The sequence below is a fragment of the Sceloporus occidentalis genome, unplaced genomic scaffold (assembly GCF_023333645.1).
Source record: "Sceloporus occidentalis isolate IW3139 unplaced genomic scaffold, rSceOcc1.0.p SCAF_167, whole genome shotgun sequence".
Taxonomy (NCBI): domain Eukaryota; kingdom Metazoa; phylum Chordata; class Lepidosauria; order Squamata; family Phrynosomatidae; genus Sceloporus; species Sceloporus occidentalis.
The window spans coordinates 1,525,990-1,552,358 of NW_028317147.1; the positions used below are offsets into that span (position 1 = coordinate 1,525,990).

General features: G+C 40.5%; 1 protein-coding gene across 3 annotated transcripts in view; it reads right to left on the reverse strand.

Annotated features, from left to right (window-relative positions):
• Positions 1 to 497: 497 nt before the first annotated feature.
• LOC149279409 (rap guanine nucleotide exchange factor 2-like) overlaps positions 498 to 26,369 on the reverse strand; it is a 138,123-nt gene continuing 112,251 nt past the window's right edge. For 2 of the 3 annotated variants that reach the window (XM_089501231.1, XM_089501229.1), the window contains 22 exons: positions 21,436 to 21,613; positions 20,658 to 20,794; positions 18,719 to 18,877; positions 17,736 to 17,888; positions 17,319 to 17,483; positions 16,506 to 16,613; positions 15,769 to 15,972; positions 15,469 to 15,577; positions 14,550 to 14,796; positions 9,972 to 10,129; positions 8,319 to 8,559; positions 7,061 to 7,444; positions 6,491 to 6,702; positions 6,281 to 6,404; positions 5,074 to 5,097; positions 3,882 to 4,105; positions 3,495 to 3,680; positions 3,097 to 3,249; positions 2,438 to 2,660; positions 1,624 to 2,183; positions 1,041 to 1,346; positions 498 to 523 (listed from right to left, as the gene is read on the reverse strand). In XM_089501231.1, coding sequence (XP_089357357.1) covers positions 498 to 523; positions 1,041 to 1,346; positions 1,624 to 2,183; positions 2,438 to 2,660; positions 3,097 to 3,249; positions 3,495 to 3,680; positions 3,882 to 4,105; positions 5,074 to 5,097; positions 6,281 to 6,404; positions 6,491 to 6,702; positions 7,061 to 7,444; positions 8,319 to 8,559; positions 9,972 to 10,129; positions 14,550 to 14,796; positions 15,469 to 15,577; positions 15,769 to 15,972; positions 16,506 to 16,613; positions 17,319 to 17,483; positions 17,736 to 17,888; positions 18,719 to 18,877; positions 20,658 to 20,794; positions 21,436 to 21,613 — 4,281 coding nt within the window. Of the gene's footprint in view, positions 527 to 1,040; positions 1,347 to 1,623; positions 2,184 to 2,437; positions 2,661 to 3,096; positions 3,250 to 3,494; positions 3,681 to 3,881; positions 4,106 to 5,073; positions 5,098 to 6,280; positions 6,405 to 6,490; positions 6,703 to 7,060; positions 7,445 to 8,318; positions 8,560 to 9,971; positions 10,130 to 14,549; positions 14,797 to 15,468; positions 15,578 to 15,768; positions 15,973 to 16,505; positions 16,614 to 17,318; positions 17,484 to 17,735; positions 17,889 to 18,718; positions 18,878 to 20,657; positions 20,795 to 21,435; positions 21,614 to 26,369 lie in introns of all 3 variants that reach the window. The other variant, XM_089501230.1, reaches the window with a different exon arrangement.

Consider the following 26,369-nt stretch of genomic DNA (forward strand, 5'->3'; position numbering starts at 1 on the left):
TAAACAACATTGTAAACAGACAAAACTAATAATAACCGTGCTGATGAGATGATTCACGGCTGATGTTAAAATTGAAGCACGAGACTAGCTTGCCCAAATGTAATCAAGTGATGGACAAATGCTAGGGATATGATTAAAAAGAAGCTAAAAACACCCTTCCAGGCATGAAGTGGTGCAACCAGCAGATATCATGGCTGATGTGATGTTTGGAAAAGTCTGGAATGATACTGTGCGAGGTGTCAGCCAGCCACCATCAGATCAGGGTCGCTGCACTGTGGATTTCAAGCAACACAGTTTGAGGAAGAGGGTATAAAAAGTGCCAGGGTGATTTCTTCACAGTATTTCACATGCCAGGGAGAGAGGCAAAGAGGGTAGAAGATGCCTGTTGCTGCTTTAAGGCAGAGAAGGAGAAGGTCCACAAACTCCTGTTGTAGGGGGCATCCTCTTGTGCTCTCCATTTAAGGTGGCTCAGCCTGGAACAGGAAGAGCTCGGATTCCTACACCGCAGATACTTGCTCATCATCTGCTGGAGAGAAGAAGAAAAAAAAGGGTTATAAATGGGAAATTCGTAAAAACAATGAATACTAATATTTTTGAGTTTTATGATAATGTTCAGAACCTTAACAAAAAAGCTTCATATTAAAACCAATTAGATAAAGAAAGCTAATAAAACTCATCTCATAGTACAGCAAATAGCCATTTTTTTCTTTGATATAATTTAATTCAGGCAGACCATTTTGAAAAACAAGAATGTGCCCTATTGCTGGGAATAATTAATATATGTTTAAAAACTAAATTATTGTAATAAAGGGCATTCTCTTCCATTGTGAATCTCTCTTAAACTTTTAGATGGTACTAAAATGAGTGAATGTGTGAGTTTGGATCTTGTAGGGAAGGCATTGTTGTTTATCTTGTTTCTCAAACTTTTTTGTTTATTATAAATGAGATAGAGCAGATGTATGCAATGTGAAGTTTCGGTATGTACTATAACTGACAAAATACTATTGGTTGAAGTTAGAATTATTGCTCAAGGTATTTACCATCGTCCTTTGCTGGAACCCCTTGTGTCTGGTACACTGCTAATCGTGGGTCCGTCTCGTTTGGTTTATGCCACTGGGGTTTATTTACTGGCCTCGTGCAAGGCTGACTGTGAGATGGTGGAGAGGTTGCCGGGGCTCCTTCACTTTCACTCCTCCGAGCCATCATTCTGGAACGCTGTAATGCCATGTTGTAGTCTGGAGGCTTCCTGGAAAGTGGTGCATGTCCTTCTGCGAAGTCAGCGATGGGAATTCCCACATAGCCTGGAGGTGTTGGTGGGGGCTCCCGGTATCGACCATCTTTTCTTGCTGTGGTAACACAATACACTACCATAAGAGACAATTATTGTCACAAAAGAAAAAGAAACTAAATAAAAAAAAAAACAGGTATAACAGTATATCACACTGTGTTATTAGGTTATTTGGTGAACGCCAATACTGAATACTGAATGTATACATATACATACATACCTACATACATACATACATACATACATATACACAAACATATCAGTTTAACAATTTATATCAAAGATTGAGAAGCTGTCAATTCACAAAATCAAAACATATTTCAAACATCTCTTACCAATCAGACCCTTTGCAGAGCTGGAGGTTACAGTAATATGTGAGGGTATAGCCACCCCCTTGGATTCATCTGAAGTCACAGATGTTATACTGCTGGTGTCAGCATCAAGGGTGACATCTTTTCCACCCCTTCTCTTGATAGTGCCGGTGTCCCCTTCGGTGTCTTCTCCCCAGTATCCTGTGGATGATGCCCAGCTTGCTCTGGACTGTGCTTGTTCTAATGCTTCTCTTCCCTGGCTGTGTCTGCTGTACTTTGTGCTATGATCGGGAAAAATACTCTGGTCCGGGTGACTGCCTGAGGCCCAAAATCCTGCTCCATCGGCACTGTGGTCAAAGTGAACATGACCAAAAGGGAACGTCTCCCAACTTCTCTGATGCGGTATAGTTTGTATATTGTCATGAGATCCACTTGAGCAAGAGGTCCAACTGCCACGGCCGCTATCAGCTGCATCCAGGGACGCTCTATCGCCCTGATCCTGAGACAGCTCTTCCATGCTGGGAGAGGAGAGAACCATTGCACCAGCGTACAAACCTCTGGTGTCCGATAAAGGTGCATAGGAGCTAGAACAATAATGGATAATTGTCAAAATTGTGCACAAAATGTAAGCTTACAATTAATGTTGTTAATCTCTAGTCAGTGAGTACAATGGAAATAAAAGCCAACGTCGTGTATTGTACTGCACAGAAAGGAGATCAGCAGGTGTTCAGAAATGAAACTTTGTCACATAATTTGTTCTACATTGTGAAGGGTGGATGAGGAGGGACATGCACATTTACACATAAAGGTCCAGTTGCAAAAAGGTCCATGCGCCTACCCTATGCAGCACTGGTGATCTGCTTCTAGGACGGCTCTGCGGTCAGTCCTCCCAACACCAAGGTTAGTTTCCACAATGCTCAATGAATGCCTCTGTCTCCGATCGTCATGTAGGTGAACACAATCAAAGGAAGAGTTACTGACTATGCTGGAACGAGAGGAGATTTCACTGTGTCCAGAATCCGAGAAATTGTCAACTGTGCCACTTGCTGCCAGAGTATAACCTACAAATAATAAAAGAAAATATATAAAACTGTATTTAGAAGCAAACACATATAAACCAGCTGCATCGTACCATCCCTTGGAGGGTTAACACCATTAATATGGAATAAGTTCAAACTAACTATCACAGCCTGCCGCAAAGTCCTGAAGCAAAGCAAAGGGCGTCTATATGAAGCATGAGTAACATTAGGGCAAAATTAAGTGAACAATTTCATGTTTTCCCTGTTTTGTAAGTAAGGCCATATCAGACTGCAAATAACTGCCTTTGCATAAGAGCAATTTTGCCTATTTAGGATGGATGGAGAGGAGTAGCTGAAGATAAAAAAAATAAAATAAATTCGGAAAAACATATACACCTGTGAGCACTACAGATCTAAGCCTGCTACTAAAACCAAGTAGTTAATATGTCTCTTTGTTCCTTCAGTCTCTGCATTGCACCTTTTCTTGGAGAGCTCTGTGGCGAGGTTGGCGGTGAAGAAAGTTGTGACGAGGCATTTGATATTGAGTCATCTGCTGGCTTCCTGTGTCTTTCCAAACTTCCTTCTTCCGATAAAGAAAGAATTTTCTTTAACGCCTGCGGTGAGTTGATTCCTATGTCAAGACAAACACAATCAATTCAAGATAAATATACAATCAAATATAAATGTCCAATGATACGTAACGCACTCTAGCCATGCAAAGTATCACTTCTAAGATGACCTTTTATGAACGGCATGAACAAAGCATTGTATGTGACCGGGAAGTTGAGAAAAAATGAATAAGAAAGTTGTTTTTATGCAAATGCATAAAACTGTGATACAACAGACTTCAACCAGCAAAACTTGATTTGAACTTACCAAAAGGTGGCAAATCCTTGACTGGCACTTTCTTTCGGGAAGGGTACAAGGACACAGCTGGCACCTGCAATGCCTGGTTCACCTTGGGTGGAGGTTGCTGCTGCTTCTGCTGCTGTGTGGCTGCCCGCGGTGCTACTGGTGATGTGTCTGCCTTCCCTGATCTCTTGTCACATGGTGTTTTTGGCACTGAAGAACAAACAATTTTCTCAATACATAAATTGTAGAGATAAGTATTTTTTTAAAATCTTATGAGGCACCTGTGTAGTCCAGAGAGTGGTACGATAAATACAACAAAGAAAATGCGCAGGACTGCAATGGATCGTATTAAACTTTTATAAACCTCAAAACACAAAAGAAATTGTCTTCCGTGTAGTACAAAGTGCTTACATGTGTTTGTTGCAGGCTCACACTGAAGAGAAAGTGTCTGCAGGTTCTCCTCATCCATTTCAAGAACCAAATCAGCCAGATATTGTTTGACTTTGCGAGCCATCTGAGCGTCTTCGTACAGCTTCTTGGCATTTAGGAAAGAGCTACGGCGTACCCGCTTCTTGTGTCCGCCAGTCTGCGCTACATCAAGTACTGCTGCATTAGTACTGCCTTGGCTAAGAGATCTAAAAAGAAAGCAAACAAGAAATCAGAACAGCAAGAACAAACTTAAAGATACAGCAACCAAAAAACTCTTAAGAAGGACTGTGTAGTTCAAAAATTCCATTATGCATGGTTCCTATAAAAGACATTTTATGCTCAAAAACCCTCATTCCAGTAAGCTAACAATGTGGATGAATGGCAACTATGGAAATCCTTTTCTTTGGAGAAGTTTTTTAAACCACTGCGGAGCTCATGAGGAATATTCACAGCAAAACAGTGAGGTGACCTAGTACATCCGAACATTAAAAAAGTCTTTTGGAACCTGCATGTGTCCGCATTGTAATACAATTAGAATAATATTGGGAAAACCTGAAAATGATATTTCCCAAAGAAGTTAACTAAAATTCCCATGGAAGAAGCTTAAGCAGCAGAACCTGAATGGTATGACTGTCAATGGCCAAAAATCGTCTATGCGTCCTAGCAGACCCGACAGAGCCAGAAACGTCATATTGTTTTGTAAGCAGGATAGCCAAGTTAGTAAATGGAAAGACCTAAGCTGATCATGCAACATGTTTGTTTGTGGGAGAAACAAAAGAAATGGATCCATTATCAGTTATGAATGAGGGCGAACAGACAATCGGAATAACATCAGCTTTCATGATATTTCACACCATTTTCCTTGTAGTTTTGAAAACAGAAGCATTGTATGCTCCATATTAATAACTATGCCTTATTGCAAAAGCTAATGGTGTTTATTCTCTGTTCTTGTGCATCTATTACCAAGGTATAATAGATATATATTCACAGCATTTTGTCATAAGCGTTATTATGAAGGTTTCTAGCATGGGTTTATTATAACGGCATGGGTTGTCTGCCTGGCAAGAGGGTTAAAAAGGGAGCAAAAAGCCAAGAGCAACAGAAAGGAAAAAAAATGCAAATGGGTGGAATGGAGAAATGCGGCAGAAGCTAACGTGGTTACCAACCAACTTACCCCAGACTCCTCCACTTCTTCTTCCTGTAAGTGAGAGCCATGAAGACAGAAGCATGGGTATAGAGAGAGACAGAGAGAGAGTGGGAGAAAGAAAGATCACAAGCTCAGAAAGAAAGGACCAGACCTCAGGACAAGCTATACCAGAAGTCCACACAATGAGAAGCACTAGCAGTCACAACACAACGTCACAGGACACGGCAACGCTACAACATTCCTATCAAAGACATTCTGCAAATCAGGCAAAAAGCAGTGTGAACGTGATCCCGTCACCAGAAACAAATGCAATCAACCCGAAAGAATGAAATGCCCACATACTTTATTACATCATATGGCAGCTTTTAAGGTGTTTGCTATGATAGATTTTTAGCTCACCTGTTATTTCCTGTTTCTGTCACCAAACATGTTACACAAAGTTGGACACCCAACCAGTCAAGGTGAGATGAACGACATGCTGGTATTCATCATTTTTAATAGCAGATATCTTAAAAACAGCCATATGTTCCAGCTAAATGTTAAATATTAAGTATGCGGGCAGTCTATTTTTTAAATACCTGGTTGAGTTTATATTTGGTGCCAGCTACGCCTTAAGCAATGTTTTAGTGTTTTGACAAGGCATTTGTAAATGCACACTTCAGACTGACAGGACAGAAATAAAGCATACAGGGCTCTACGAAGGGATTGTATACATAGAAGATGGGTGTTTTATGTTTTGAGCCACTCGGCTGCTTAATATTGGGCTGAAGGTCCTGTGACACACACTGCTCTAAATTTCAATTTGGTAGCTACATGGGGAATAAAGAGCTGTTGCCTAGTACACAGTAATGTGTGTCATTTTTATATACAAATGTGCAAAATTAGTAAATATAATTTTTATGAACACTTGTTAAAGTAAACAGCCATGCGTGAGCAATCAGGCCTGGTAGAGAAGTGACATTTTCAGGTGGTACCTGGTTATACAAACAGCTAGCAAGGGGGTAATAGAAGATTAAGTCCAGAAACAGCAAATCATCTATCCTTTGTCGTGTACATGATGTCATAGCAGATATGCCATGCATTACATATTAATACAAAAAAGTGCATAATTATAAGTAAAAAAAAAAAACAACCCAGCAATCTACTGCAAAAATCATGCAATGCTGCAGACTGCATTCTGCTTCTAAAAAAACAATGATAAAAATAAGGGGGGGAGGGGGGGAGATAAACGCACCTTGTTCTGAACATAAGAGCAGGATCCATATTCACTGAAGCCATGCGGCCAACGTGACGGATTTCTTTAGCAATCATCCTAAGCTTCTCGAAGTTTACTAAACCGTCCACTTTGGAGTCATTGCCTGGTGGGACAGGTGGAAATCCCAATGTTACGGAATTCTTACAACAAATAACAAAAACAACGCTTCATAAGCAGTCTTTTACTAACCTTCATGTAAGAAGGTAAGGTCCTTCTTGATAACAGGAAAGAGTGGAATGATAGGAGGCTGGAGATTCTGGCTGTTAAGCACATTGCGATATTTAGCCATGTTCCTGGAAGGATCAAAGAGGTCCTGGAGATCTTGGAAAAGCTTCTCATACTTGCTAGGAAGCTTATCCCATGTTGTTCTGAGCCTTGACACGGGTGCCAAATTTAAGCCACTGGAAAAAAACATATCGTTAAAAATGATCTACTATGATCATTATCATAAAAAATGAACACAAATTAAATTAATGATAGCGTTGCTATAAAGTGGAACGTTAAGTACTAGATTAAAGCAGATGGATAGACTCTGTTTATCCATTTTAAATTGCTTGACAATATAATTGAAGAGAAAGCAATATGTAAAGTCACCTCTTCTAATACTTAGATTTTTCCTTAATAAAAGCTAATATTCCAAAGTTCCGCTACCCAGCACTAAAGATCAATCTCATAGTGTGGATTCCGGTGCAGACTTTGATATACTTGCAGAATGGGTAAGATAACTATAAGAAGAATGTTGGTTTCTATCCAGTTTACCTTATAATTGCAAACATAGAGTTGAAGTTTTTGCACTCTCTGCAATGCAGAGCTATTTTGATGAAATGCTTGATGATCTTCATCCGTTTTATCTGGTTGGTTTCTCGGAGGATTTCTGAGGCCACCCAGAAGGTCTCCTGGTTAATGACGTCTTCGAAGCTTTTCAGATTGGTGCAGCCTGTTTTTGATTTCAGCTTAAATAGGTCATCGATATATTCTGTCGGTTCGATGTTGCGAAAAAGCTCAAAGTTCCTCATGGAGAGCTGCGTTGCCACTTCAATGGTACTCAGCTGCAGCAGTGAAATCTGGCTCTCTCGTAAGAGGTCCTGGGCATCTTCGTCTGAGCACAGAGTTTCAGTTTCCATATTATTTTTCAGGTAATATCTGTAACAAATGTTACTGTAATGTCAAGAATTGTTTCCATCTCACCCCGAAAAAAAGCCTTAAGTTAACTATATGATTACATGAACTTTTATTTTCTCCCTTTCAGCAAACAAACCCAAACGATAATAATAATAATAATAATAAAAGTAAACTCCAAATTAGGAAGCTCAATTACTTGCTTTCTACAAATAACATTCAGAAGTGGTAGAGGCTGATACAGTACGGCAATTTAAACATGCATGGGACAGGCATGAAGCTATCATGAATCTAAATGGGGTCAGACTAGATGGGCAGACCCTACAATACTATCATCAAAGGTATTTTCAATGAAACATTGAGTAGGCTATCAACAATTTCAATCGATGTAATTTGGCCATTGTGTCTGTAGTGTCGTTATTCTTAAGGTCTTTTTCGTTTTCTAAGGTTGCTCCCCTCACAGAATGTCTAAGCACTCATAATATGAAGGTTATGGCGGCACCTAGAGCACTCAGTCCCTCTATAGCGATACAATTAATACTACAATACAGCTACCTGCTAAGGAGAACACCAGAGAAGAGAGGATGAGCGGCGTGATACGTTAACGTAAAGGATAAAAGCATGATTGAGAACATTAGATCGGCTTCCTAAATACAGATGGATTTAGGATTCTGTGTTTTAGTGTTATCGAGGCCTGGGTGGGCTGCTGGATTCCATGGGACGGGACATTGGCGAGTGCTAATATATGAATTAGAAAAAGAATAGAGAAGAAAATAGCTTGTGTTTTGGGGCAGGTAACACTTTGTTAAAGATTAAACTCTGCCGTATGTAAAAATACAACTAGATTAATACATTGTTTTCTACTTATTAAAAGGACCTCTGTTAGTGGTGACAATACCTGCCACTGAGATGTATTCGGTCTGCCAGTTTAGAGAGCTGATCGGGCAGCCGCCTCTGCTTGATGACTCCTTCCGGAGTGACGGACACCTCACACAATGAGTACGCGTCAGGGACTGCGGTTAGTGCAAACTCTCTGATGGCCTGAATGACCACCTCCTTAGCTGTAGTATCCTTGCTTATCATGATATAACGGCTCTGCTGGTCTGCTTTGAAAACCCTCAGCACCTGGTCAGGTAGATCTACAAGATAAAAAAGTCCATTCCAGTGAATACATCAGAACATTAAACCATTCAATACAAGAGTTATACCAGTTAGCTTAAAGCTGTCCATGGAAGCCGTATTTATTTTCTGGGCACCGTTATATCACAGTACATCTCAATATTTTAGTTACGTTATAAAATACAAAGGACCAGCGGAACTTAGATTCTGGAAAATCAGCAAAAGATTGCAGGAAATCTCAAAAAGGAACGGAATATTAACGTAAGAAACTCCATAAAATATTGATATACGGTCACGCACTCAGCCTCTATTAATGCAAGATAATCCGCTGGTAATGATGGTGCTGTTCAGCCGATATACAAAAGTCCAAGAAATTAAACAGGAATTCCAAGTCAGGAAAAAAATCCAATCTTTATTCACAAATTACATCAATGTATCGGGCTCTAACCTAGACTTTATAAAGGGTCTCGGATACAGCATGAAACATTAATGTGCCATGAGTGTATTTCCTTTTTGGACATATATGATAGATATATATATATATATATACATACACAGTTGCTATATATTCTGCATATTTAATGAAATGAATTTATTTAGTGAGGGTTTGGAGGGATAACACACAGTGGTGCTCTTGAGCCAGTCATTTTTTGTGTTAGCTTTTAAAGTGGAACTCTTAGCTCATTTTAAATCAAATCCTATAGATTAGCTATTTCTCTCAGCAGTATAGTTGTAAACTTTATTTTATTTTTCTCAAATTTCATTCTTAAATTCACAAAATTTTCAGGACAAAATAGACATTGATGATTTAGCTTTGTGGGATGGGTTAAGTAAATCCCAAAGCATTTATTTTTCTGATGGTGTGTCAATCTTGATCATCAAGGCAGCAGTGTTGCCATAGGCGCATAATTGCTGTTATTCACCCGTAATCAATTATTGGGGTCACCACAGAAATTTTTTTTTATCCTAGAGTCTTTAAAGAATGGAGTTCAAAAAACCAGCATTAGCTTTTAATGCTGCTTTGCATCTCAAAATAGTGGTGTTTTAACTCAAAACAGGCACTCAATCTGATAATCTAATAGATGGCATGAGCCACTCTTAACATAAATTAAATATGGGTGATGGTTTGGAATAGTGTTGTTACAGTTAAGTTTCATTCTTACTGTGTTAATAACCAAACATAGCTGCAAAACAAAAACACCTTTAACGGCACATGCGGCTTATCATTAGGTGCTCCAAAAATAGCCTGAAAAGTGGAAAAATAAACACAGGCTTAAGTTAGCAGCTGTTTGGAAGACAAGTCGTGCAATCAGTGGCTGTTAATGAAAACAGATCAGCAACAACAACTCGTCGGGAATGTCACTTCCCGGTGATAAAGTGAACAGAACCGAGTGAAAGTGCAGGCAGCGACACACGGGGAGTTGGGTCTCACCTGGGGTGGTGCTGAAGTCCAGGATGCGATGGTGGGACTGCAGTAAGTCAGGATTGCTGGATGACAGCGTTCCACTGACGGGCAGCGTAGCCGGCATGTGCTTCGTCTGTCGGAGTCCGACAATGCTGTCATCTTGAGATTGGCCGATTCCAATGTCACTGCGAACAGCAGAAAGCCGTCAATGTTTAGCGCAACAATGTATGACCTAGAGGACCAGGTTGCGTATAATGGTCCGGGGCAACTCATCATACTGCAAACTGATTTCAAAGCAGAATGTAATGATTTATTCAAAAAGGGCATAAATATATAACATTTCTAAAAAGGCTAAAGATCATTCAAAACAAAACCTGGCGAGACATTTCTCACCTTCTAGCCAACATGTTAAATGACCCACCATGGACCCTAAGTAAAATATTTTGTACCCACCCAGACCCCTGTGGTGGTGATTCCCAAAGCTTGCTATCTAATGAGTTTGGCATTAAGTCTTGGACCACCTGCGCATCAAAGAAAATCACACACAGACACTTGACCTACCCAGATGAAGGCAGAGCTGGTTTGGCTCTCAGCAATGCCTGCGAGTGTGTGGGAGGTGAGACACCCGCTCTACGCTGCCATCACAACTGAAATGTCAGTGAACTTTAGAGGTAAATGTAGCTACATCTGACACTAAATTGCTCAGGGAGCCAGAAATCATGTTAAGTGCAACATTTCCCCCCCCATCTAACATCAGCGATCAGGACAAAAGCACTACACGCCGTATCTTTGCTATTAATGAAAACCACATTAATTTCCCCCCATTTATACAGTGGCAAGAAAAAGTCAATGCGCTCTTTGGAATTACCAGGTTTTCTGCATAGTTAATAAAATGTGATCTGACCTACATTTAAGTCACAAGTATAGACTAACTATTCTAACGAACACACCATGAAACATTCACAGTGCTGGGGAAAAAGCAAGTGAACCCTTGGACTTGATAACCGGTCTGACCTCCTAACCTCAAACAAGCGCTGCAGATCAGACCAGAACAATGTTCAGGAGGAGTTTAAGACCATCCTTTCTTTACAGAACTCCTGAAACTTGCATATCCATATTCTGAGGATGTCTGGTGTGATCTGTTCTCTTGAGGTCAACCCATTTTTTGTAAGTCACTCTGTAGTAGATTTACTTAGATGGCCGTAAACTACTCTGACATTATCCTGTATTATACCTCGATAAACTTGGGAAAGAATTGTCCCTCTGATGATGACAAGGCCCAGAGGCAGCAAAGCAGCCCCAACTCATGATGCTCCTGCCGCCATACTTTAATGTTGGGATGATCTTTTCATACAGTACAATCTTACTTTCATCAGTCCACAAAACTTTTTTTTTTGCAGAGCAGCGGTTACCTCCATGTTGTCCTGCCACTGATCCCATGCCTGTTCAATGTTTTGCGTATGGTAGACTCATGAACAGAGATGTTAACAAGTTCCAATGATTCCTTCAAGCTGTTACTTTAGGGTTCTTTTTTTACCTCATTAAGCGTTCTGCGCATGAGCGTAGGAACCGGGGGGGACAGATCCCCTCCCAGTAACTCATGTGGGGGGGACCGATAATTAAGAAATCCCCCCCAGGGCCGTAGGAACCCCCCCCAATAGCAAATGCGGCCCGCGAGACCTTGAGGTGCGGCCCGGGTAAGATCGGCAGCCAGGGCAACCGATCTTACGCGGTCCGCACCTCGAGCCCTGCTACTTACCCGTGGGAGGGTCTTCTGTACTGCACAGAGGAACCGGAACCCAGCAGAGTTCACGTGACATTACATCACATCCTGCTTCCTCTGTGCAGTACCAGAGAAAGCAGAGGGAGGCCGCGCCCTCTGCTGAAGCCTGTGAGCGGCATCGAGGAGCTGCAGTGCAGGTAAGGGGGTGTTTGAATGAGTATGCGTGATTGAGGGAATGAATCTGTGAATTAATGAAATGAGTGTGTGTTATAGCATAGATGTGTAAGTGCTGGAACCTAGGCATGATGGGACTGTGATTGCCGTTAGCAATCACACTCCTATCATGCCAAGTCAGCCAGTACATGCCGAAACCTAGCTAGCTGCCCCCCTTGTGTATTGATGCTGCCAGCAGTATGGGGTCTGCACATCAGCCAGTACAGGCTGGCTGTAAGTGGCTTGGCATGATAGGAGTGTGATTGCTAACAGCAATCACAGTCCCATCATGCCTAGGTTACAGCATTTACTGGTTGGATGTGTAAGTGCTGGAACCTAGGCATGATGGGACTGTGATTGCTCCTATCATGCCAAGTCAGCCAGTACATGCTGAAACATAGCTAGCTGCCCCCCTTGTGTATTGATGCTGCCAGCAGTATGGGGTCTGCATATCACTTACAGCCACCCTGTACCAGCATGTACTGGCTGCCTGGGTGTGCCTGTTAGCAATCACACTCCTATCATGCCAAGTCATATTGCTAATTTTTATTAAAAATGTGAGTTTTTATTATTATTTTTAAAGGTGGGGGGGGGTCATTTTCGGTTTTGGCTAAGTGAACCGTGAATGTTTTGGTCCAGAATTTTCATTTTGGTGCATCCCTAGAATAAATAGAACTATTTCATTTTTAATTATCCTGAGTCCTGAATTTGTAGTCACAAAACTTTCTAGGCCCAGAAATCAGTGAGAGGAAAAGTAAAGGTTTTGTGTCATTTACTTTATTTTAATCTGCATATTTTATTAAAGGCCATATTTTCTCACAGTGAAAAATGAGTGGGGCCCGCACACGTATACAATTCTGATGAAGTGGCCCACTGCAGAAAAAACTTGGACACCCCTGGGGTGAGAAGGGGGGGTAGGGAGAGGGTAGCTAGTGAGAAGGGGGGTAGGGAGTGTGAAGGGGGTGGTAGGGAGAGGGTAGCTAGTGAGAAGGGAGGGTAGGGAGAGTGTAGCTAGTGAGAAGGGGGGTAGGGAGAGGGTAGATAGTGTGAGAAGGGAGGGGGGTAGATAGTAAGAAAGTGTGAGGGGGGGAGAGGGGGTAGATAGTGTGAGAAAGTGGGGATCTGATGGGGGAAAATGCTGTCCCCCCAGATTTTTAGGGGTTCCTACGCCCATGGTTCTGCGTTGTGCATTTAGAGTCATCTTGGCTTGGCGCCCACTTTTATCGAGACCAGCCACCCTACTAAATTGTCTCCATTTATAAACAATTTGTCTCACTTATTTTTGTTTGTCACTGTACAAGGGATCAAGGGGGATCCTCCAAATGGTCCTTTCTGAATATTATTTTGGACCCTTGGCATTTCAATGCAACCTAGCTTAAGTAGTTAGAGGTGCAGATTTGCTGTCAGGGGAAAAAACTTCTATGGATATCTGCAGCAATGTTATTAAAATAAAATAGATTTTCAAAAAAAATAAATGTCCTTAAACAACATGTGAGGAAACCGTGTGAGTGTAGAAATCTCCAAGCAGAACCTTTGTTGTCTGGGAATAAAATGTGAGAGGGAGTAGCTCAGTTCCGTTCACAGGAAAGGAAGGCCTCGGACCCTTTGAAAAGCATTCTATAGATGTGATCCTGAAAGGGCCTCCGGATCACAATTTGCTTATTTTATTGCTTTGAGACAAGAAGCGGCACGCAACTGTGGAAGGGTGTGTTCCCCTCTGTAATTAAACACCCTCTTGCCCGACCTATTAACAAAATATGATAAACAATGAATTACAAATTAGTGCCATAAAAAGCATGCTATGCAGCACAGCAACATAAATTTGGAATTCATCGTTTAGCATATTTTTTTATTAAGTTGGGCAGGACCCCTGCATGGGATGAGACCACATAGTTGCAGAATCTCCCTCAAACCATTTGTCTTCATTGTGTCAAAAATAAAAGGGGTAAATTGCAAAGAAAAGCAACACATCAAGCTATGATGATGATGACTGTGCAAATAAAATAAAAATGCTGGAAACATGGCTATTATTACTGTTAATCGCTTCCAACAACATAAAACGAATAACCACACAGGCAGATCAATGTATTTTTGGGCTGGACACAACAGAAATACGGACAAAATACCCACAAACTCAATTTACTGGCTCACGAGCTGCCCGCGTAATATAATTTAGCACAATGCCGTTTGCACGCAATGCGCTCCCCGCACCCAAAATGCATGCACTTTACAAACGAGAACTATTGTAGGAAGTTGCGATGTCTTCTTTCAGAGGGAATTACTGTCTTGTAGATATTTTTCATCACTGAATGGAACCATCGTAGCGAGGTCCTCTTTACCCAATGAATCAGCGTAACGTGAATATTAGCATGAATATGTATGGTGAGAAGCGCTGTGTAAATTGTTGTGGGCCTGTCATTCACACACCTGAGGTAGTATACACAATGATATTTATACACATTTCTGAACATGCTGTGACACACTGTCCTTGGCAACCTATGAACAAAAACAATTTCTCGGATATATTTACAAGCAATTTGGCTAGCACGGTGTAAAGGTGCAATTTTATACATTACAAGGTGCCATTCTTTTCACAATCGGCACTTAAAACTGACACAGATCTTTTCTCCACTTTGCAGCACACATTATGACAATAACCCTCCTCTTACTTGTAAGGCTTCTGAGGCAGGATACTAATCCGTGTCTTATCGAGAATCTTTTTCAGCTTGTTTCTTCCTCCAACGGTATTAGCTTTGCCTTTCTTGCTCACTTTCTCCAATCCAATAACTTGCTCCACATCAACGGCAAGATCTGGGATAGAATAGCGACTAGCCTTTTTGATGTCACCAATTTTGGGCAAGTGAGGGGCACTATTTCTTTTTTCTTCCAGCATCCTGGACAGAAGCTCTTTAAATACTATCAAAAAAGTAAAAAGGAATGATTGGGTTATGAAGTTTTGCAATATAGGTATTCAGATCACCAATGGTGAATACCATCAAAAATAATCACATTAGGAATTTAGGGGACAGAAAAACGAAGCCTGTGGCAACTGGTAGTCATGGTCAGTGGGGTTATCCAGGTCAGCATGTGGTTTCCTCCTGTAGTTTATTCACTAAAATAGAGTGCAATTGAGCTGAAACACTTTGCGTTATTGACTATGCATAAGGCTAAATTAACCCGGCATGATGTAGCATCAAATCGGTTCCCTGTCTTGTATCTACATTATTTAGGGCCAACCAGAACTTCTTGCGAGAGAAACCTGGCAGGACTAACCACATGAATGGTTTAGTCACAAAGATGAAATGTTTGACCACTGTTCAGTGAATAAACCCTGAAGCCTTCCCAGCAGCCAATACTGTAAACTCTAAGTGTTGTTGTAGCTTATGTATAAACCATTTTTCTTAACACCCTTTCTCCTTCAGGAGACGACCGGACAGCAAGCAGGTTGTCCTCGATGCATTGCAAAACTAGGATGCCTTTGCTAAAGGAAAAGCATCAAGGCTTAGCAGAGCATCAGCGGAGTTCCACATCAAGAACAAGCCTGTCCAGGCACACAGAGCAATGCAAAGCAAGAACAAGCCATCTCACCAAATAAATTGGTTTTCACAGTGATAGACAAATGAGTATTGTTCTTCAAGATTTCCATCGCCTTGGGAAGCTGTATGTTTTCAAAGTTTTGCCCATTCACCTCCAGTATCTAAAAAGAGAAGGCAAACAGTACGTTCCGATTAATCATGATATTTTTCCTCTTGAAGAAAAGATGTTGCCCATAGCTTCCCCCAACCCTTTAATGTGCAGAAATCACCACGGTCAGATATTTAATTGCCATGAATTATTGAGCGTTCCTTTGTTAGCTATAAATAGCAAAGAACTCCATGTTTGGCATACCTGATCCCCTCTCTTTAAGCCAGCCTCCATAGCTTTGCTTCCAGGATCCACGCTGTCTACAAAGATGCCAAAACCTTTGTCTGACCCTCCCAGTAGGGTGAACGGCAAGGGGGCTTCCCGGGATGGCTTTGTGAGTGTTATCAATCTCCGCTTTGCTTTGGCCGCGCATGCAATATTTAATAATCTCAGGTGTCCACCCATTTTCTAAGAAAGCAAAACAACAAAAAAAAGACATTCCTGTCATTTATAAGATAATTACTCGTCCTTTATACAATAGGAATGGTAAGTACTAAAAAATGCAATATTTAGAGAACTCCAACCTTTATTGCATATTAATTACATAATGGAGCTAATTTTACATTTGAAAAATGACATTAAAAAAGGGAAATTTCAGGGACTACAGCGTTCCTTTACAAACCGTCAGAATAACACTGAGCAGTATAAAGTACTTAAAGGTAAATACAAGGAGTAGAACATTACCCAGGCAATTATGTAATGGCCTTGCTTGTACCACATCATTAAAATTTAATGGACACCTAAAACCTAAAACATTACAAAAATGAAGGCATGAGCTATGTCACTCTACAGTGACCCTGGGGCGTTCTGTAAAGGGTAACACTCTCTATGGCCTTAGATGTGTAACAGAAAACAGCAGAAAAATCATACAAGTTTAATACACCCATGGGAATGGTTATATATAACTAGTAAGCAACTATTATTAGTAGAAGACTTATTACCTCTCGTTCCAAGTTGTTCTCAAATTCCTCTAAAAAACGAGTCATTGCGAGGTCACCTTCAAAGTCATTAAAGTGATTATTCACCCACAGCAGCACCACACGTGTAACCTGCAAGCACAAAATGACATTTTCTTAACTTTGCTCAAACTGTAAAACTAGAGTTATGGAGTTTTCGAGTTATAGAGTTTTCTTATCTATTACTCCAGGTGCCTAGGCTTCAATCGGAGAAGTTATTTTAAAAGGATAACCCAATCATCACATTCACTTTAGTGCATTTGATAGTTGCAGGGCCCCTTTACACTGATTTTGGGAGTGGGACTTTATTAAATGAAGAGAGATAACTAAAGTAAAAGATTCTACTTTCTAATTAGCAACTCAGCATTTTTCTCTTTTCAACAAGCATTCAAAATCTAACAATGCTCCCGCCAGCTTGACTTCCACAGCAGGTATGCCATTAAAGTCTTACATCTTATGAAACGTGTGAAGATTTCCGGGAAGCTAAGCCTCTACTTACACATAGAAAGGAAAAACCCAAACAGAAACACAATACCTTAAAAGGTATTCATAAATAAAAAGTTTTAAGCTTTTCTGGGAGCTACAACTACTTATAAGGTGGGTATCTTCACGTTAAATTGTTACAAGTGAAGATTTTGCTTGGAGGTCCAGACTCATTTAGCCTGTGGATCATTACTGACTGCTGAATCGAATTAGGGCCCCATCCAAGTGATACAGTTTTTTTTTGTTATTCCTCTGTTTAGTTACTGGATTCTGGGATCACCGCCTGCTACCAGAAAGAACTTTCAAGTTCCTAACCTTGTCCCTGAGGCTAGGGTCATTAAACCACTCCAACAATTTTTTTCCAACGTCCATGGGGCTTGACAAGAATGTCCTATAGGTTAAGAGGAAATCTTCAATGTAGGTAGGGTCAACCACAGAATGTTCTTCCACCAGATGCATTGTTAGACGTTCTGATGTCCCCTGTCAAGAAACAAATGCGATGCAAATGTTTACTCCAATTAAAAAATATGTTGAGTCAATAGAAATAAGAAAAAAGTAACACATACACGCCAAAGGTTACATACAATGAATTAACAGCTTGCATGGTCCCTAAGAGACTATTTATAGATCAGGTTGCTATAATTTATAATGGCTTGAGTGAATAGAGTAAATAACCAAACTTTAAAAAATATCTTCCCAATTAATCTTCTCAAAGCATTTATCCTCCGTTACCTTGATGACAATGTGACCTTTTCTTGTCCCAGTGCGATCCAGCTCTCGGTGCTCTTTCACCATCACAATTTCACCCTCCTCCTCCACTTTCTGCATGTTCTTTTCCACTTGATTGAGGATGCGGCAGTAATCCTGCTGGGCTATGCACACAAACTGGAGAAGCAGCATGGGGGATATATGAAAAATTAACAGGAAAAAAAGCCTTAAACATATAATCCTGCATTACGTTATAATTTACCCATTTCAACAAAAAATGGACCAAAATACAGGCACATAAGAATCAACAGGTCTGTTCTGATGCGTCTGTTCTCACAAATGCATTAACCAAGTCATGTTACAGGCGCAATATTCACAGTTTCAGTGCACCGAAAAGGTTCTGCAGATATTTTATTCAGAGTATTTCAGCTACCCGTGAGACATAGTGCAAAATGTCAAAAAAGGGCTTGTGTCTGCCTTCGGATGACAGCGACAGATGCCGTCTATAGTTATCCCCTGACTTCACAGCCATTCGGTTTGTTTACCAGTTACAATGAAGCTTTTAATATTCCGCTCTTCAGATGCCATGGTTGGGAAACCTCACTTGATGTTTATGTACAATAAGCCAATCTAATGAAGGCAGTGTGGTATACCAAGTTTAGATGGAAAAGGGGAAGCTTAACCGGAACTCGAAGGCAACATAAAACCCAATGACTGCTTATTTCCAGACACGTACATTAAAAGGAGCGGCATCCTACTAAATGTCCTTAAATTATTCTCAAGCGCAACATTTGCAGCATATGCCGTGTTGGGTATCATCACACAGTACATAAGAACATTTTATCAATAAGTTTAAACAATAACGAGATCCCCACAACATTGGATTTGTACATTTACTGAGCAAGGACAGCATTAAGTGATACAGTAGCATTCGCAACTCGCCATTAAGCATCGTATGATGTGCTGCAACTATACTGGCAGCTTGTGTCTGTGCTTCACCTACATACCTGGCAGTCGTCCACTTTGGTTCTCATCACTCCCTTCATGTGTTCCTTCTCCATGGTTGGAGAGACGCCAAAGCAATTCCCCATGCAAAGCATTTCTGCTCTCCCCTCCGGGTATGTCACTTCTACAGAGCCGTTCAAAATAACCGACCAGGAGTCAAGCTACAAGGCCAAAAACGCAGAAAAAAACAAATTAACATCTTACTAGACCCATCAGAATGACTAAACAAAGAGCTGACCCTAACGTTACACGCGGAGCAGTCACGTAATACAAGCTCATGGCAATGCATGAAGCCTCGGTTCACTTATTTTCAAATAGGACTGCAACAACTAATCGATAAAATCCATAATAAAAATCGTTGCCAACGAATTTCATTATCGATTAGTTGGATACCTTTCGTTTGATAATCCGGTTCATTCAATCTCGCTTACGGCAGTAACTATTTACCAGTCTCTCCCTGCAGTCACTGGGGTGTGTGTGGCATATCTGGGGGGGGGGGTGGCATACCTGGGAGGCAGTGTGGCAAGCCTGGGCACAATTGGGAGGGGGGGGGGCAGGTTGGGAAATAAAAACAAGTAATGCATTTTTCTGAAAGTTTTTTTTTATACTACTTTTTGTTTTTAACATCCTGTTTGTTTATTAAATTATTTTAAATAAATGAAAAATGTTCATTTATTTTTTTATCCAATTAATCGAAAAAATAATTGGCCAACTAATCGATTTTTAAAATAATCACTAGTTACAGCCCTATTTTCAAACAATTATTTAATAAAAATAATAAAGCACGCAGACACAATGGACGGGATGATAATTCTTACATAGGAAAAATCTCTATGTAAACATTTGGGGTATAAGCTAAATTTGAGGGTATTTTACTTATTGGTACCAAGCAAGCCTAAGGGAGCGCATGAAGACTTTTTACCATGAAGTCTTTTCAGCAATAGCTCTACGAAAACGGACAATTGTCATTGTCAATTAAATATAGGTTCAGACAAATATATTCCAACCTTAAAAGTCTGACCAGTGACTTATACTGGAAAAGTTCAATGTACTGGAAACTGCCTCTGTTTCAAAATAAAAAAGCCGTGAAAGCTGTCTGAAAACAATTCAACGACGTTCTGCGTTACCCCCGTGTGTCTTATTGTAAATATTATTGCTTATAAGGAATAAATGTGCCACAATCTGAAGGTTTCACCATCCACTCAGGTCGCCTGGGAGGTACCCAGTACCTGTGTATCAGGCCTCGTCGCCTGTAAGGACTGCTTTTACATATTTACATTATATATATATATATATATATATATATATATATATATATATATATATATATATATATATATATATATATATTTCACTTTCCTATATGTTACCTGCCTTCTCCTTTAGTTCATCTTTTACATGGTCCTGTGTGTACATACAGACATACTATCTATGTATCTATACGTAACGTGTCTGGATGACCTGCGCTCTGTATGTACCTACACAGGGGCCAGTAGAAAGATAAACCAATGGAGAAGATGGGCCCATGTGTGTGTATTATATAATAATAATATATAATATATAAAACACGATTGGGGGCAAATTTTTTGCTGACTCTTAAATCTGTCGGCCCCTGAACTTGACTACTTCGTTATTTGAGGAGTGGATTTGGATAGGCATTCAAAGTGAAACGGCAGACAAAGCAGGCAATCTGGATTTTGCCACTTCAGTCCCACGTTGTTAGAAGTCGGATATAGGCTGGGGAAGTTGGGCGTATGAGACAGGAGTAGAAGACAAACCAGGAATTAGAAAGAAACCATGAAGACACGAGCTGAATGTGACAAAGACCCAAGGAGACGGAAGGAGAAAAGTATCAGTAAAGGCAACTGGATTCACACCGGTCTTTCTCTAGGACAGAAACACACAACGTTGTGCCCAACCAAATCAAGACTGTTCACTGACCTCCTCGCCATCGTTGAGCACAACGGTTCCGGCTCGCTCCACCACAGCGAACACCATGACCGCACAAAGCTCGCGTCTCACTGACATGGTCATGTTGGCAAAAGCAGGCAGCTGGTGCATGAATTCCAGGAGTTGTTCTGTAGAAAAACACAACAAATTGGATCATATGCGAATCAAAATGCTGGTTGGACTACATCAGACTCAATATTCTGTATAAAAAAACAACCACAATGCTAACTGTGTAAACACACATCTCATTGCAGTCAAATTCACGTTTCTAAGCGCGGTCCACATCTATCCCTACAGTGCCAGCTCTGTTTTACTGAAGACACTTCCGTTAAAAGAACCTCATGGAGAGAACATTTAATTGCTCAGCAGAAATAGCAAACTGCCTGTTTGATTTTTTTAGGGTCCCACTCCAGCTAACAGAGCACACAAAGAACGAACGTGAGGAACAAATGAAACACGTTTAAAAATGCACAAAGTAAGGGTGGGGAATAACACGTATGCATTTGGCTTCATTGGGTCATAACAGATTTTTAAACAAATAGCCAGGTTCCGTAAGTTTAATATACTCATCAACTGGGAATTTATGCTATAACAATAAACCATCCATATCGCATGAATCTTGTGGGGTTTTTTTTAATGAGTTTAAGTGTATAAATGACACACTATAATCTCACTACTCCCCAGATTTTAATCAGAATGATGTTTGTCAGATGACATGATATATATATTCCCCACAGTCGTGTAACCTATTTTGTTTTTGATTTTTTACCAATGTCATCGTCTGTCCTGTCTATCGGGTCCTTCTCCAAGCAGTCTCTGACAATGTCTCTGCTCATCAAGGGGTCTGAAGCCCTCTCAATATCCTCTTCATCGTCATCATCTTCTGAGTCCACAGCGGTCTCTGGCAGCCCACTTAGGTCCATATCTCCGGGCTCACTTTCTGTGGCCTTAACAACATGAAAAAAAGATAAAAAAAATCAGTGTACTCTAATCAGTGAGCTTTTGGAAAAAAAGGCAAAGGAAATGGTACAGTCACTCTGTTCTCCCCGTATGTGTAGGTCTCCTTGCTCTCCTTATTTAATATATATTTAAGTAAACATTATACACTGGACATTCCTTGTTTATTATAAGTTTGAGTCTTACTTACCCGTGCCGACAGGAAAGGCCCCTGCCGGCTCCGTTCATTTCAATTTGGAAATTGGCACCTTTTTCTTACTTTCCCCATGTAAGCCATCAGAGAAGCGCTACACCCTGCTCTCAGGGCATTCTATTGCTCCCGTGTTCGACCCGACAATCCTGAATTTTGGTTTCCTGCGCTCGGCTCGCTACACGGCTTTCGTAGTCAAGTTTGATCTACCTGTGTGCCCGACCTTGAATTTAGTCCCAGGTCCTGGAAGATTATCACAAAGCCCCACGGCCACCGAGGGGGAACCGATTCGAGGGCAAACAAATCTTCTGAGACCGACGGGCTTTCTCCCGTCCTACGCTGTGCTATGCTGCGCATGACACGGAGAAGACCGATTCATTGTGTGCATGAAAAACGCTAACCTGGGAGCGAGGGAGACTGTGAAAGCAAATGGAATGAGGTCCCTTTCCTCTCCTTAGGGCTCTAGTTACACCAAACACTTTTCTTCTAGCAATATTACATTAAATATAGCTTTCTTTACAAACAAAAGGCACCGACTAAGAATCCCTTCAACACTGATGCAAACCAATGTATTGCCCTTTCCTTCACGCTACAGGCCCACCCAGCAGTGGAACAGTTAATGAAATCAGAATTCCTTATCGGAATATTCCGGGAAACAGATGAGTGTGACAACGCTCCTGCTGGGGACATAATGAACCGACATTCAATTTGCCTGCAGTAATGCAGTCTTTCCTTGGCTGCCACAGAGAGTAAGCAGCTGCCATCGGTTGCTACCGTGTATCCAGCGGCAGCCAAGCCTTGGGGTGGAATAATCCAAAAGGTGAATTCGAAAACAGGTCACAGGTTTACTCCTTGAGAAAGTAGGTCAGCATTTCCTGAGCCTGAGTCAGCATTTCTATTATTTATTATTTATATAGAATATAAGGAGCATTGATTGGGGACACTCGCGCTTTCATAAAGGCCTCTTTCCTGAAGAATTCTAATAATTCCAGAGCAGGCTCCCAAGAATCCCAAGTTAAAGACAAATATGAACGGGCGAACATGTGGACTGCAGCTGCTGTATTCAGAGATTGGAAGCATCTGTCTTAAACAGTCCATTCTAATACGGTTTTCATGTCACCCGGAAAAGTGCAACACATTTAATGGACTTACTGCAGATCAGCAGCACTGTGTACTTTTATGAAAAAGGATCGTTTTATGCAAATACCCCGCAGTCAAATTATAGCCATCGCACCCCAATCGAAAGGTCTGCAGCCCACTGTACTTCTTATACGACCGCATTTATTCTGCCTTTCCTTTTATTAGAACGTAAACCGTAAAGCGCTTAGTACACCTGATAGAGTACATGAAGTAATACAGGAAAATATGGGTATGTTTATAGCCATCTTAAATTAAATACAAACCGTGGACTGTATTGTTCTTCAAAGCAAATCGGATCTATAATAAACATTATCTTTATAATTTACAAAAATGATGTCTAATTTTAATGGAAAGATCTAAAAATAAAAAATCACCATCCAGTTGAGATGCCCCAATCAACTCCCTTTGCATTTTTTGCTGAGTGGGGGGCTTAGCCCACGTGCCGTTACACAAACGCTAACCCAGGTTCTGGATCCAGCTCATCTTCTGCTATGCCGGGGCTCGCTTCTAAAGACGAGCCAGGCTATACTCACTGTCTCCACACAGCCAAAATGAAAAGGTTTATACTGTGGTCTCCAGACAAGAGCCAAAAAGGTAGAGAAACGCTAAATACAGGATGCGTGTCTTGAAAAGATAATGTACAGAGGTTAGCTTGGTAGCAAGAAAGAACATCTCATTCAGAATTTAAACCAGAAGTTTAGTATTAAACTAACAATGTTAATATTATTATTACATTTTATTTATATAGTGCCAACAATGTATGCAGCGATTATATATATATATATATATATATATATATATATATATATTATTTTTTTAACAATTTGGGAATGTTGAAGAGTACATAGATGGCATCACATTTGCACCCAGTGGTGCCAAGTCTGAGAACCCCTTTCTTCAACCCAAATAAAGCAAATTTGCCCGTTGAAGGGAATCATCGCTGTGTCCGCATCAGTAATCTAACATAGCTGTACATGCGGGTAAACTAAGAGATACTTTCAAGAAACCCGAAGAACCTAAGTGGATTTTGTCTTCAACATAAGATGGAGAAGACTCTCAAAACTAGACTTTAGTAACTAGAATAAAATGGAAGCGGCCACTCACTTACAATGCCAACCGTTATTTATGACATACATTAATCTGATCGATCTCGGTCATCTTTACATTATCTAAATCATTACAGCTTCGGGTGCACCTATTGCCCTACGTTGGATTCTATGAATGGTCGTACCCTTTCACTTCTTTAACCAAACAAGCGTGTCTTGTCCTTAATAAGCACTTCTTCCAAGCAAAATGCTAGACATACAAAATTTAGCAGCAAAATGAATATTTAAAGAGTTCTATTATGAGATCAATGCTGGGAGGCATCTGAAGATCCAGTTTCATGATTTATTCAAATAAAGATCGGTCTGTGATGCTATTTTCACTACAAACAGCTGTCCTTTCCCCAACGCCTTTATATCTTGTGGCAATATCCAAGGTAACGTCACCAAAATGCAAAAACTCATCAAGATTCGTATTTAATCAACACGCTCATTAGGCGTGGGGAATCACACTTCCCGGTGATTTGCAGGCTGTGAAAGTGGGATTTTTTTTGAGAGGACAGACCCCCCCCCCCCCATACTCCTCATGATAAGTCATGGCTAGCTGGTTTATTTATACTATGTTGAATATGCATGAGGATATTCTGTTAAAATGCACTAATCCATTTTAATTAAATGGGTTTTTTTTACGATTAATCATAAGACTATAAATGGTCATTAATGCAAATTAAGATGCATACTCCTGAAGCCAAAAATGTGGCAGTAATGTCTATCAAGGGGCAATTATGTTATGTGGCTGATCAGTTGGCAATTTAGCGGCTTGATTGAAAATCTTGTTAGACCCTAAAGATATTTCAAGGTATTTTGCTATTTTTACAAGTGTACTTTTCATTGAATGGCAAAAACAGCAGAAATGTCATCAGAACCACAGAGGATTTAGATTGAGACACATTTGGGCTCCTAAACCTAAATAACTCAGTTTTAGATCTCTCTGGTATACATACAAGAATATATATTGGTGCCTACAACAGACATATGGTATTAAAATGTAAATGTTTTCACGTTAAATGTAACGTTTGGTTCCACTATGGGCAGCAGGACATTGTTCAAGGCCACATCATTACCACCAAGGTAAAAGTTTAAATGGTTGATCATTTGAGTGAAATTGTTACTGTAAAATGGATCTATGGAAAACTATGTGGGGCTTTTAAGGGTTACATCTGTGTGTGTAGATGGGCTAGGCAGAGAAAAGTGTCTGTCATTCACGTAACTCTTTCTTCAACACCTTCCAAGTCAATACACGCCACGATACAACGGAAGCCTGACATAAATAGCTACACATGAATTATGCACACATGGCACTTAACACTTCGCAGCGGCTGCACCGGTCTGATAGCGGCCCTTGAAAGAGCAATTGCTTTTCTAGACCCATAACTCAATCAGTACTTGGGATTCACACAATGCTGCGAGACAGAGTAACCTTCTCACACGTGAAGCCATTCAGAACACCTCTCGATAATGTTCTAACAAGTAAGAACGCAGTCAAGGTCGCTAAAAAATACAAAGGAGCTGGCCCTTAAACCAAAAAAAGGCCGAAGCTGAGACGAAACTTATATAATACAGCTTCACGTTCAAACAGTAATCTGCCAATAAATGTTATGTCTATATGTATGTATTTACATTAATTGAAAACGATTGAAGATGTGAAATAGAAAAGACCGCCATGTATGAACGTTTCTCAAATCACGTGATATTGTTTGTTGGCTACACATCACGTGCTGGTACATAACTGCATGTTAATTATATCTAGGGCTGCAACAACTAATCGATAAAATCGATAATAATCGATAATGAAATTCGTTGCCGACGAATTTCATTATCGATTAGTTGAATCGATTATTATCGATTATAAAATGAGGGTTTTTTCAGAGCAAACGCTCTGAAAAATACCCCTCATTATATAATCCGTTTAGTCTGACTCACAGCAGCAGCTCCTACTTACCAGCCCCTCCCTGTAATCACTGTGACAACTTGCCCCGCCCCCTTCCTTCTCCCAGAAGGCCAGAACCACATGGCTGTGACACTCATCTAACTGTAAGTATAAAATTAATATTTGGGCTGCTGAAAGTTAGGGTAAGTGGGAGTTAATTTAGGGGCAGTTATGGTTAATGGGGTGTTTAGGGTTAATTTAGGGGAAGTTATGGTTAATGGGGTGTTTAGGGGCAGCTATGGTTAATGGGGTGTTTAGGGTTAATTTAGGAGTAGCTGTGGTTAATGGGGTGTTTGGGGTTAATTTGAGGCAGTTGTGGTTAATGGTATGTTTAAGGTTAATTTAGGGGCTGTTGTGGTTGACAGGGTCTTTAGGGTTAATTT